We start from the raw sequence: 14,584 nt of genomic DNA, 5'->3' as shown, positions 1-14,584 counted from the left end.
GAAGAATTACTGCAGTTTGAAAAGAATCATGTTTGGACTCTTGTGCCTTAGTCAAATGAGAGGAAAGTCACAGGTACAAAATAAATTTAGAAATAAATTAGGTGAAGACGGAACCATTGTCCGAAATAAAGCAAGATTAGTTGCTCAAGGCTCTGATCAAGAGGATTGTATTGATTTTGATGAATCATTCGCTCCGTAGCTCGAATGAAAGCCATTAAATTGCTCTTAGCCTATGTGGCTCATTGTGGATTCAAGTTATTCCAAATGGACGTAAAGTGTGCTTTTATAAATGGAATAATAGATAGAGAAGTCTATGTGGGTCAACCTCTTAGATTTGAAAACAAAAATTTTTCTAATCATGTTTTCAAACTAGCTAAAGCCTTGTAGGGTTTGAGACAAGCTCCTAGAGTTTGGTATGAGAGGTTTAACTCATTTTTGTTGAAAAATAATTTTTAAAGAGGAGCCACTAATACCACTCTATTTATTAGAAATTCCAATGATCATTTTATTTTTGTGCAAATATATGTTAATGATATTATTTTTAGTTCTGCTAATGAGGCTTTGTGTGCAAATTTTGCTAAGCTTATGACAAGTAAATTTGATATGAGCATGATGGGAGAGCTCACTTTCTTTCTAGGCTTGCAAATTAAGCAAACTACAGAGGGTATTTTTGTTCATCAAGAAAAATACGCCAAAAGAAACTTGTCAAGAAATTTGGAATGGAATGTGCCAAGCCAATGGGAACTCCCATGCATCCCAACATCAAGTTAGATAAGGATCAACATACTAGAGACGTAGATGAAAAAAGATATAGGAGAATGATTAGTTCCTTAAGGTATCTTACTTCATCAAGACCTGATATTATTCAAAGGGTTGGTGTATGCTCAAGATTCCAATCTAAGCCCAAAAAATCTCATCTCTCAGCTGAGAAAAGAATTATTAGATATGTGTTTGGTACCACTAATTATGGCTTATGGTTTTCTTTGAATTAGTGGGTTATTGTGATGTGGATTTTGTTGGGGATAGGGTTGATAGAAGAAGCACCAGTGGCAGTTGTTGCTTTCTTGAAAAATCACTCAATGTTTGGTCAAGCAAAAAGCAAGCAAAAATAGCATTGTCCACTGTCGAAGCTGAGTATATTGTAGTCTCTTCATGTTGCTCTCAATTATTGTGGGTGAAAATACAATTGGCTTATTACAAACTGAATGCATCTAATATTCTTTTATTTTGTAACAATATGAGTGCTATAAATATTTCAAAAAATCATGTTTTGCACTCAAGAACAAAACACATTGAAGTTAGATTTCATTCCATAAGAGAACATGTGCAAAATAGAAATTTAGATATTCAGTTTGTTAAATCAGAAGATCAACTAGTTAATATTTTCATTAAACCACTGATTGAAGAGAGGTTTTGCAGTTGCGAACTATATTGGGCATGATTGATTCATCTAATATTTCTTGATTTTTCTAATATTCTGATTTAGTATTTTTGTCTCACAGGTCGAGATGAGATTATTGTGGGCATATGATGAGTGGCTTCATTAATTTAATTTGTTGCTATATGGACTCGTTGGAGGCTTCTTAGATTTGGTGGGCCTAGGATGTTTGCTTGTCTACCTTCTGATTGGGTCACTTGTGTCCAAAAGTGTTAGGCCTACTTTGAAATTGGATTTTAAAACAATTGATTTTTCATTTTAACTTGAATTTATATTTTTTTTTATTTTCAACTATTATTTTTTTTCTAAAAACAAGGTTAAATTGGTTACAACTGTAAAATTCTATGGTTTTCTAATTTTTTTTCAATTCAATTTCAAGTTGAGACCTTTATATTACCCTATGTCTATATTAATGCTCCACTACATGTACCTTCACACACACACATTCTTTCACTCTTTCACCCCACTCTTCACATTCTACAACTAGCCAGTGATCTATAAGAATGGCTCATAAGAAGATAGCTGTTTGCAGAGGCTATCATAGTGGTGTTCATACTTTCCGTTCTGACCCCTCTACTCCCATCTCCTTAAACTCACATTCATCTCATTCTCCAACCAATTCTCCTCCATCTCCTTTTTCCACCACTATCCCGGAACAAATGGCTCACACTAAAACTATCGCTCGTCGTCCTGGAGTGGCTCAAAGGCCAACTCCTTTTCAGCCAAGCCCCTCTCAGCCTAGTTTCTCTCGTGGGAAGAGACCCATCAATGAAGAATCTGAGCTTCCTCCGTCTCCTACTCACCCTAGTCGCGGTACGATCATTGATTTTCAACTTCGCTCTATTTCTGAACCTAAACTTTCACATCACATTGTCTATAAATCCTTCTATGCTGATTTTCCAAAAATTTCCTATGATTCCCGTCGCTACAACTCCTTCATGAACCATATGTTTTTCTACAAAGATATCATTCAGCATCCTATCTACCATCCTAAGCTTGTTAATCTAGAGAGTCTTCGTAGTAAAGGTCTGAACTTTATGCCTCTATTTGCATTTTAAGGATGGATCCCCATCCTTTCCATTCGTGAAAAAGTCTATCCAAATCTTATGAGACAGTTCTACAGTAACATGTCTTACGAAGAAGAGAGGATTGTTTCTTTTGTTAAAGGCCGCACCATTATTCTAGACAAATACCATCATAGTAGAGCCCTAAATTACTAAGAAAAAGGGATCAATGTGTTCACCTCTAGTAAATGGGATGAGTCTTTGAATGTGTCATATTTTGAAGTCCTAGGAATTGTCTGTGTCAATATTCCTCTCCTTGAAGACACCACTCCTACTCATAAGTCTCTTGGTCCAGTCCGTGTCCAGTTGCACAGAATTGTGAATCACTTTATTCTGCCTCAAAGTCGCTCTTTTCAACGAGTCTCATTATGTGGCACACTGGTTATGTTTGCTCTCCTTTCCCAAATTCCTATTTCATTTGCTTGTTTATTGTTGAGGCACATGCATGCATGTGTTAGTTCAAAAAATGCTTTGTCTTATGCCATGTGGCTCACAAAATTTTTTTAGTATTATAATATTGATTTTTGGGCTGAGATTTATAGAGAATTTACATTAAAGGGAGTGGTGCAGTAAAAAGAACAGCCAACAAGCGTCGAAGCATTGATGAGAAAACTGAAGCTCCATCTCAAGGTTATAATCCATTGATTCCGAAGTCCAACTCAACCAAAATCCGTCTCATGACTAGTATCATGAAGGATGTGCTCCAAGAATTTGTGAATCTGACATATCTTCTCATCAACTTTGGGGATGAACGGAAGAGAGCTAAAGGCATGGAGGAAACTGTGTTTAAGAAGACAAAAGGGTGCATTCGCATTCTTAGAAATTATGTGGAGAAAATTGAAGCTGGATGTACCACCACTGACAATGAGAATGAGGATAAAGGCTCTGATGACTCCAATTCTGATACCTGGCTCATCTCATCTCTGATATGGATAATTTCAAACAATCTCTATTTTCATTTTGAGACTTTTTAGTTTTATTTTGTTTATCTTGAATGATTGTACACACTTTAACACTTCAGACTGCCTGTGTTAAGTCACTAAAAAATTTTTTACAGGGTCATCATTTTTCTCCTTGATGACAAAAGGGAGAGAAAAGAAAAGAAAAGTTAGAATTAGCTTAGGATGTTAATGATGCTTAATGTTATTTACTGCCTTATGTTGTTAAAGCTTAACTTTAATTGCTGTGTTATTGTTACTATGATATATTGCTTTGATATTTGTTTTTGGCAGTTTTAAGTTATCTCCATTTCAAAAGTAAGCCTTGATTAAGGTGGAGAAATGCAGACATTAAGGGGAGCACTACACATTTCGGATTATCATCAAAGGGAAGTGTTCTTACTCCATCTTTAAATTAAATTCCAAGTTTATTTATCCTCTTTTATCATGTTTGTCATCAAGAGAGAGATTATTGAATTAATTTTGATTTTGGGTTTATATAAACGATGACAAACATTTATTGGGTTAAAAGCCTAAAGTTATTCAATATGTGTGCTAAGTGATGTAAGCCTATTTACTCACTTCTCATCCCAAGTTAATGTTGCTTCAGCAATTTCAAATATCACAATTCCAAAGCTTCAGCCCATTACATTTTAATGAGCAATAAATCAGTTCCTATGAGCCAAGAGAGAGAGAATCGAATGCTCATGGTTGGAACAAAAGAGAAAAAACAAGAAGGGCATTTGGCACTATTAGGAGACACTGGGGCTCTAGAAAAGCATCAAAGACATAAGGAGAATACCACTACACAAAGGGCATCAATAAAACAATATTCACATAATTGGGTAGAGCATAATAAAAATGCAGAGCTATGGACAATAGTGGAAATGACTCAAAAATGAAAATGCTATGTATGCCAAGGAAGATAGGGGATCTAAGGACAACAGAGTTGGTGGAGCAGCTCCTCAAACAAGCAGAGTTAATGGAGCAGAATGAAAAAAGGATTGCATACCAATGGAGACAGTCTCAACGGGCAGAATCAAGAAAGGAATTGAAAAAGGCAATGAAGAAGAATTGGAAGAGCAAGTTGCATCTATAAAGCTGGCCTCACTTCAACATTTGAAGACAAAGAAAAAAAGAGAGTGATCAAGAGCATCATCTCAATATACTTGAGTTGAATTCTTTTTCCTTTAATTTATGCTTCATTTTAGATTTTTTTTTTTGTTATGGCTATTTAATGTCATCTTTCTGTATTTGAGAAAATGGCTTATGAATGTGAGTTGAAAAAGCCATGAGAGAAGAAGCAAGAGAAATGCATGAAAAAGACAAAAGATAAGTTTCTGTGTAATTTGATTTTTGTTGAACTAAGGTTTAGTTTCCTTTACCAAGTTGGGATAGTACTTGGTGGTAAATTGAATCCGTGGATTTTTCTTGCCATGTTGGGACAGCACTTGGCAGTAGCTAGGTTTAGGATAAGCTTAGAGTTTGATACTAGATGAATTAGGATAGTAATTCATTGGTATTAGTGTTTGTAATCTGGTTGATTATAGTGAAAATTCCACCATAGTTATGATGGAGACTAGACGTAAGTTTCATGGCACTTAAAAATCGAACCAAAATATATACTGGTCTCATTCTCTTCTTTCCTTCTCTGTTTTTTACTGGTATTAGAGACAAAATCTAAAAAATCTCTTACATAATTAACTTTCACAAAAATAGAGCAAAAGAAATTTAACTCCAATTTTTACTTGATTCAACCTCTCTTCTCAAATTCTAGTAGTTTTATCAGTAAGTTAAAAATTTTAAGTTCTGACAAATTATATATGTTGATTCGTTTATTTTTTTATTTTAAAAGAAATAGGTAAAAGTTTTAATTTTAGGCTAAAAAAGATTTTATACCGAAAAAGGCCAATGTGTACCAAAAACTTTTAACAAATACATTTTTTTAATTAATGTGTCACACTGTCAATTTTCATCTCGAATAAACATATTTTTTTAAAGGGATTGTCCAATTAATACGCGAGCTAATCTGTTTATCCTATCATGTTTTACAGATGAGTCCCGCTAAGGAGACAATGACATATGTATACAATATGTACAATGGGCTTTTTATCTAGCTCACTTATATTTGAAAATAATAATAAACACCCAGATAACCTAATTGTAATCCCTAAAAGAAATTACCCCAATTCACCCATTTTGACCGTGCTACCCTACCACCAAAACACCTCCTCATCGCTGTTCACCTTCCCTCGACACCGCCGCGTAGCTGTCCAAATCGCAATCTGCAGCAGCACCTGGAACACGTCTGCGTTGGAGACCCGTTGTTCGCGATCAATCCCCGTCGGTGGCAGCATCGGAATCGCACGGTCGTACCTCCGTGCCGACGCGAGTTGCTGGGCCTAGGTGCCGTGCTTGTTCGCCCTCGGTGGAAGCATCACCGGTGTACTTTTTGCAGCTGCGTATCTGTTCCTTATTTCACTAACTAACGTGGTCCAGAACCTGTTCGACCATCCAAGGTGAGTGCTTTACTTTCTTCTTTTCATGATTACTCCCTGCAGTTGGTACTTGTTTTATAGAGTGTTTAAGATGTTTATTTTTCTGAAACTACATGATGAAAAAGAAATAAATGAAATTTTAGTATTTTTGGAGCATGAGAAATTAGTTGTTGCTTGAGATTGTTGCAACTGATTTAACAGATTCGCCGCCTGACGTGAACTATTTACCGGGACCAACACGAACAGCAGAACTATATCGTCGTCGAGCATCCACGTTGAGTGGGTTAGTTTCTTCCTTTCATAAAACATCTTTCACCTTGCAGTTTGTAATGTAGAGAGTGTATATTGCTTATTTGCTTGATTTTACATGGTGAAAATGCAGTATATGGAATTTTAGTATGTTCGAGCATGTGAAATTAGTTCTTATTTGAGATCGTTGCAATTGATATAACTTTAGAGCGGGAAAGGTGAAATAAGGTTGTTAAGCTAGTTTAAATATAATTTTATTTTCCCTCCCGGTGGGGACCTTTGGATGCGATGTTACGTAAACCAGCTGATCACTGGCTTCTTATTCTTGACCATAATTGGATGGTTACTTTAGTAGGGTATTGGATGTTCGGTGATAATGGTCGATTTTTTTTCCATGTAATTGGATGGTTACTTTAGCTGGGTTTTGGATGTTTGGTGTTCATGATAGATTTTTTTGCCCCTTTAATTGGATGGAAAATGTAGTAGGTAATCAGATTGTTAGTTTTTCTTTTAATTGAATCAGTTGTTTTTCTTTTTCATTCTTTCATGGTTTTTTTTAAGTAGAATAATCCATGTATAATACGAAAACTAGCTTCTGATATGAGATACCAAATACTAATTTTAAGTGAAATTGGTAGCTAATTTAATATATATTTGCGTTTCTGTCTCTGGCTGTAAACATTGAGTTATGGGGCTGCCATTTTGTTGAATCGAGTGAGAATAGTTTACATTTTTTATGATTGTTATGTTGGTAACTGATTGACCCGGTTTGTTGGACCAATTAAACTGATGCTGATGGAATCCTTTTTGTTTATGGGTGTTATACATGTATTCACTGATTGTTCTTCATGATAGATATTTTTACTTGTTTAATGGGTGGCTTAATTGAGTAAGCAGTCGGATGGTTAATTTTCACAGTCGAATGAGTGCTTGTTTGATTATGGTTTTTCTTTCAATTAAAAATGCCTAATGTATGGGGTAATGGATGATTGAATCGGTTGATGTCTGATTATTTTTTTTTTATAACTAGATGTTTATTTAATAAATTTTGATGCATTACTTGATTGTTCTGCTTCTGTACATCAAGGTTGGATTGTGTAAAATTGGCCTCTATTGAACAAATCTTTGCTGTTGCTGTTGCTGGTTTACTTCGTTTTCATTCAAAGTTTTATCAAATTTTGACTTAGTTAGTACAATAATAATTCAACATGGATGATTACTTTACTACGTATCCGGATGGATGATTTTCATTCTAGCGATTCCTATTTTTTTTTGTGCTAAGTAATTGATTTTTTTGCATCATTTGCTCTATGAATTGTGAGTTTGTTGAATACTTGAGCACATTTTAGTTGCTCACAGATTACTTATTCTTTTCTTAAATTTTTTAGATTGGTGATTGAAAATTTTATACTTGATGACTAAAGGTTTAACAAAAAGGTGCTTTGTTTCACGTGTTAATCAAATAATGGTTTTGCTGTTTAAGTTGATTTTCCATTCCTAAAAAGTTGTTGATTCTCTCGTGCAAGACTCTTTGGTAATCATTATTATTATTCCTGTAAAGCATCATGTTTGTGCCTTTTTTTTATTTTCAATTGGAATTTCTTACTACCCCCCCCACTTTAACCATGATCTCTGATTTCTCTGCATATATTTAAGAATCCCTTTAAATTGTTAATCAGAATATTTATTATTGCTATAAATTTGCATCACTTTTTAGCCGTTTGTGGCATAATAGGATTAATTAATGCAATAAATAACTATGCATATTTGTTCTGTGTCCTAGGTTGATGAGAATCAAACATATTATTACATAGCAGAGAGGAGAGGACTCATTGGTTCTAAGTTTCTTCAGATTTTGCATAGAACATGTCATCTGCAACAATTGCACCTTGGATCACTTCTCTCTCATGTGCATCTCCAACCTCAGGAGACACTCTACCTCAATGTCTGAGATTCATTGTCCTGTCTCCATGTCCTCAGAGAGCTATGCTATCTACCATTGATGTCTTACTCTTGCTCATTCTCTATCTTTGCCGTGATCAGGCTCCATTCGAGGTTCACCTCCAATTCCTCCTCCTCCACCAATGGACTTAACAAGCCACTTATCAAAAATAATAACAGACCCTTTGTCTCAGTAACCATATGATTTAAGCTAACTTTAGCTGCAACTTCTATTTTGGCCTTATTGTATACCATTGCTTGTGTTATGCTATTTACCAGTTCAACTGAGATTCCATGGAAGCAAGTTGATAGAATGTTTTGGTTAGACCAGGCCATAACACAATTAATACTTGCAGTGTTAATCATCCATGAGAAAAGATTCCAAGCTGTAACTCATCCTCTTACACTTCGAGTTTATTAGATTGTGCATTTTATTATTATTTGCTTGTTTGTGGCTTCTGGGATTATCCGTTTGGTCTCTGTGGATGTGGATGGAACCAAAGAGTTCATCTTCAAGGTGGATGACATAGTAAAATCAATATTCGGCCTATTTTAGTTTCTCTTTTAATTTTTTATTTACATCAACACAATATGGTCATAAATTATACTACAAATGGTATACCCAAAATAATTATCCATTTTAGAATGAAAAGAACCATCTGCAATCATACTAAAATAAACATCCGTCGTAGTTTAATTGACTTAAAGTATAGTATATGATTTATCTCAATCATTGATGCGAAAAATAAAATTCAATGAATACGAGCAATATAAACAGCAAGAATTTTTGCCAATGAGTAATAGCTCAAATGGCATAGTCTCCCCATACTCAATTAAGAGGTTGCGGGTTCGAGTCTCCTATCTTTGGTAAAAAAAAAAACAGCAAGAATTTTTATTGTATTAATCAATTACAATAAGAATTCTTGCTGTTAGACACACCGATTAATTTTTTTATTTATTGGACACTTAATCTAATAGTGACATATTTTATAATTTATTAGTTTAAATTTTAAGAAAATGGCTAACTTAAACAGAATTAAGCATGTTAGTAAAATTTTAAATTATAATAGACTCTATACTCACAATATTTTTAACAAAGTCTTCTAATTAGGCAAAATTATGTTAAATTCAATCCAAATAAATTAAACATCCAAATTAGAATGAAAATAACCATTAGCCTACCTAGTAAAATGAACATCCAACCTATTTTAGTTTTTCTTTTAATTTTTTTGTTTACATTCACACAACAGGGTAATAAATTGTACTACAAATAGTATACCCAAAATAATCATTCACTTTAGAATGGATAGAACCATCCGTAATTATAGTAAAATGAACATCCGTCTTAGTTTAAATGGTTTAAAATATAGTACATGATGTATCTCAATCCATATGCAACTTGTTATTGAGCTCTCAATCCGTCTTAGTAAAATGAACATCCGGACTATTTTACTGATTAGACTATGTCTATTGTGGCCAAAAGGTGGCTGTGGCTTTTACTGATCTTCCAATGACATAATTCAAAGTAAACAACACCCAAATTCTCAAAACTCTTGGACTTGAAGAAGAAACGGTAGCATTTCCACTGGTAGCTCCTGTATTTGAAACATTAAGTGACCTCAATGTATTCATTCCTGTATTTAGATGAAAATATACCAAATGTGACAACAAAATAGATTGAAAGGTATTAAATCCTAAAGATATGCAGAAAATACCATATAGCAATTCAAAGTTTTATCTGTCAAGTTGCAATTCTGGGACAGGTTAAGCTGTGTAAGAGAGGTCATCTCTTTTATGTGTTTTACGCCTCCATCAGTTAATCTTCTGCCACATATTTCAAGGAATTGCAGGTTCTTGAAAGCTGCATCAAAGAACATAGAGAAAATAATATTTCAGCTTGCAATCCATGTTGAAGAACACACTTATGCTATTCTATGATTTTCATATATGAAGATGCAATGTGGGGTTGAATGGGATCTCTCAATAGTATTAACTCTTAGATTGTGTTGCTGTTTTAGGCTATTATAGTGTTCTCAAGTACAGGAACAAAAGAGACATGAATTTATTCTATCAAGAAGTACAAAAGAATATCATTATATTTTCAAATACAATAATATTTAATAACTGCAGAAGTATAGACATCCACTTAGATTCATTTATTATCTTTAACAATTTACAACACTTTCATCACAAAGCTGCACTTTTAGCTCAATACTCCTATGACAAACACCCAACAAAGAATTTCCATTGTCATTCATTCCCATTTCAGATATAAATTACTCATTTTTATCTTACAACATCAAGTTTGTATGTCACAACCAGGTATATTAAAAAGAAACATACTGTTGCATAATAAGTGCATAAAGAAAAGAAAAAAGCAAATCAACCATGGTCTAAAATCTAAATCAGTTCAACATACATACTTCTATTGGAATCCAAGAGCAGAAAACCAAGAGAAACAACACCATCACCATACTGCCATGCCTTGTAAACAGTGAAAAACCAAGAGAAACAACACCATCACCATACTGCCATGCCTTGTAAACAAGTGCACCTCCATTTTTGAGAGAACCTATTATCAAACCAGTATCAAAACAAAGCACATGGATATATTTGGATATATTTGCAATGCAACTTCAGTAAAAAAAAATTTTGAGACGCATAAACTTCTTCACAATATGCAAATTCTGCCTATTATGATATTAAGACCCATCAAATCAAGAGATGTAACAAAAAGCAGCTATACTGGATAATACTATATATTAACACAACATGATTTTGCAAAATGCCTAATTGTACTTGAAAAAATTACATAGTCAAACTATATTTTTCGGTTGACCATAATCATTGATCTAACATTCTGCTAGAATTAATTAAGAAGCAAATTAAAGAAATGAGTCCTAGTAAGGAAATCTCTCAAATATTCCTAAATGAGTATACATTCACATAGACAAGAAGGGTCTAAATAGAAAAACTTTGCTCCAATTCAACACCAAAATCAGATATCAAGTAAGCAGTCTAGCTATGAAAATAAAAATCACGTATAACAAATATACATGTGTATATGCAAATCAAAATCAACCACTTCATAGTTCACATATCATTAATTAACTTCATAGAAATCTCAGAATATATCTAATAAATCAAACAAATCAAAGGCATAAATCAGCAATAGAAGAAAAACCAGAAGAAGCTTGAGCCCTGATTGATCTAGGCTTAGCAGAAGAGCAAAAAATTCTTGCTGCAAAACTCCTTCTTGCAGTGCTGAGCTCAGTTTCCATGGTGTTCGGTTTCCAAAATCAAAGAACATCTGAACCCTGGGTGTCACACAAACATAATCTATAGAGTAGAACAATAGCTTCATACTGACCTTTTGTAGTCCAAGAGGGGAACGAAGAAGAAGTCGGAGGATAAAACATCGTCGGCTAAGGGAGGGGCTTTTCCGACTGGCAGGTTTAGGGTTGCACGAACGACGCAACCTGCGAGACGGTGATGCTCGGACGTTCGCGGTGCGCACAACAGCGTCTCCCGAAGCTATGTGTGATGACGGCTGTTGCGGGTTGCGGGGTGGCACCGTTAAGAGATGAGAATGCTGAAGAAGCAAATACGTGCAAATAGGGGAGAGGGTTGACCGTTTTTAGTTTTGCATTATAAAATCGTTATTTGGGTTGAATTTGAAATTTAAAATAAATAATAATTAATTTAATTTTAATTACAAAAATATCCCCATTATATATATTGTATAGCAACTATATTAGCTCCTCGTACTTTTCCTTTACAGATTGGGCCTTTGACTTATGAAGATTTACCTTTAAACCTGACGCTCTAGAAAACAAGTCCAAACAATGCATGACCTCTATTACTTGAGCTTTTGATGCCTTACAGAAAAGCAAAAGATCATCTGCAAACATCAAATGAGAGAGTCGTGGTCCATTCCTAGAAACCGCAACTGAGTTCCACAAACCTTGGAAAACTCTATGAGAGATAAAGCAGGTAAGCATTTCCATACAGAGTACAAATAGATAAGGAGACATAGGATCTCCTTGCCTCAACCCTCTCTTCGGATTGAAATTTTGGAGCCTGTTCCCATTCCACAAAACTGCCAACGAAGAGGAAGTCACACAATTCAATATAAGATTAATGGTAGCCTTTGGAAACCCAAACCGGACCAAAGTAGCTTCCAGAAAACGCCAGTCTACCCTGTCATAAGCTTTTTCCAAATCAATCTTGAATGTCATGGTCCCTTTTCGAGACTTGGTGTTCCTCATGAAGTGCATAATCTCTTGAGCAATAATAATATTCTCTGTGGTTCCTCTTCCTGGAATGAACCCTCCTTGCAAAGGACCAATGATCTCCGACAGAAAAGGTCTGAACCTGTTAACTAGAACCTTTGTGACAATTTTATAAATTACATTACATAAGCTAATAGGCCGAAACTCCCGTAAGGAAGAGGGAACTTCCACTTTAGGAATTAGAACAATAAGAGTATCGAAAATAGCCGCATTCAATGACTCACCCTCAAAGGCTCGCTTGACCAGTCTACACACATCGTTGCTAAGAGAGTCCCAGAACTCTTTATAGAAAACTGCTTGAAATCCATCTGACCCTAGAGCTTTAAATGAACTCATGGTCATCACAGCTCTTTTAACCTCTTCAGATTAATTGAACTCTCATTCGCTTAACCTAAAATTTAAAGGAATTTAATTTTAAGAGTAAAAATCCACAAACTAGTCGACTAGTTTGACCCATTTCAACTTTCCTTATGTCTTTATAAGCTTTTGATAGGTAGCCAAAGATAAAGCTATCTTCAATCTGATTGGTGGAAATGTAACAAGAAGATCGCGTTACGGAGAAACAAGGTTATTAGTATTTCATGGTGGTCCCACGTGGCAGTTTAGACACCAACAGCACTACAGCAGAGAACCCTTTTCTTCCTGCAACCCAAGCTCCCAAACCGAAACCGAAACCCCAAACCCATCTCATCCATGGCAGTTCCTGCCTCTTCTTCATCTCCTTCTCTTCGATCACTCCACAACAACCACACCACTTTCTCCTTCAGCTCCTTCCGCCGCAAACCTTCCCTTCTCACCGCCACCGCCACCGCCAGGAAACCCTTAACCATCCTCGCCATGGCTCCCAAAAAGAAGGTAAAGAATTACACAAACCCACAACTCACCTCTCACCACTCTGTTATATTTTCAATATCTAACATCTCTAACTGCCAATAACTAACTTCTCAACTGCATGACTAACTAATTTTTCTGCATCCGTGACTGTTAACCAACAAATCATAACACCTGTACGTCCCTACGTAACCGTCTAACTAACTTTTTAATCGTTTCATACTTGAAGGTGAACAAGTACGACGATAATTGGGAGAAGCAGTGGTTTGGGGCGGGGATCTTCTACGAGGGAAGCGAGGAAGTTGAAGTGGACGTGTTCAAGAAGTTGGAAAAGAGGAAGGTCCTCAGCAACGTCGAAAAGGCGGGGCTGCTCTCCAAGGCGGAGGAGCTCGGACTCACGCTCTCCTCCATCGAGAAGCTTGGCGTCTTCTCGAAAGCCGAGGAGCTTGGACTGCTCAGCCTGCTCGAGAACGCCGCCGGATTCTCTCCCTCCGCCCTCGCCTCCGCGGCGCTGCCAGCCGTCGTCGCAGCCATCGCGGCGATTGTTCTCATCCCTGATGACTCCGCTGCTCTTGTTGCAGTACAGGCGGTTGTCGCCGCCGTACTTGGAGTTGGCGCGGTTGGGTTGTTTGTTGGGTCTGTTGTGCTCGATGGGTTGCAAGAGGCTGATTGATTCTTAGTTCAAATGTACATTATATTGTTAGTTAGTTGATTTTGGGGGTAAAAGATGTGATTTGCCTTTTTTATCTCCCCCCCTCGGGTTGATGTGTTGATGGAAAACGAAAGGGACAATATTTGACTGCCTGTAAGAAGATACTTAGATACATCGATTGCACTGCATGTTGTGGACGGATATGATTGTCCTGGTTTGATTGTTCGATCTTAGATTGCCATATTCTTATACAAGGAAGGCTGTATGAACAAGTGATTTTGTGTTAAATCATAATCAAGTCCCACCTTGTGTGTACTTTACCCACAGAAGTTCGGAGATTTATAATTCTCAATATATGAGTTTTATTTTAATTTAAGAGCATTTAACTCCTTATTTAATTATTTAACTTTTTAATTTTAGAGAACTTTGATCCAAAGCTCTCTATCCACGGGCTTTTCCTCACAGTAATTGATTTTAAGATGTAAGAAATATAGGCTTAGAATATTCTAATGCAGTGATGAGCACAGTTAAAAGGCAGAGGACTCATAAAGATTCAAGATAAAGAGTTAGGGGCGGGTGTCTTGTTTTTGTGTAGGAGAGGTGCATTGATAATGTAGTTGGGTTGGGTAGATGTTATTGAGCTACATAGCAACAATGTATGCCTATTCTATCAAGCGCGAA

General features: G+C 35.8%; 1 protein-coding gene across 1 annotated transcript; it reads left to right on the top strand.

The window, feature by feature from the left end:
* LOC107643887 lies at positions 12,937-14,279 on the top strand. The gene is made up of 2 exons (XM_016347636.2): positions 12,937-13,275; positions 13,481-14,279. The coding sequence occupies exons 1-2, from the start codon at positions 13,114-13,116 to the stop codon at positions 13,922-13,924; spliced, it is 606 nt and encodes a 201-aa protein (XP_016203122.1). The 5' UTR covers positions 12,937-13,113; the 3' UTR covers positions 13,925-14,279.

This window comes from Arachis ipaensis, chromosome B05 (genome assembly GCF_000816755.2).
Source record: "Arachis ipaensis cultivar K30076 chromosome B05, Araip1.1, whole genome shotgun sequence".
Classification (NCBI taxonomy): Eukaryota; Viridiplantae; Streptophyta; class Magnoliopsida; order Fabales; family Fabaceae; genus Arachis; species Arachis ipaensis.
This window is presented reverse-complemented; position numbering and strand designations above follow the sequence as displayed.

Coding starts and splice junctions, on each gene's coding strand:
- LOC107643887 (XM_016347636.2), top strand. CDS start 13,114: ATGGCAGTTCCTGCCTCTTCTTCATCTCCTTCTCTTCGATCACTCCAC. Junction 13,276..13,480: donor CCATGGCTCCCAAAAAGAAG/GTAAAGAATTAC, acceptor TCATACTTGAAG/GTGAACAAGTACGACGATAA.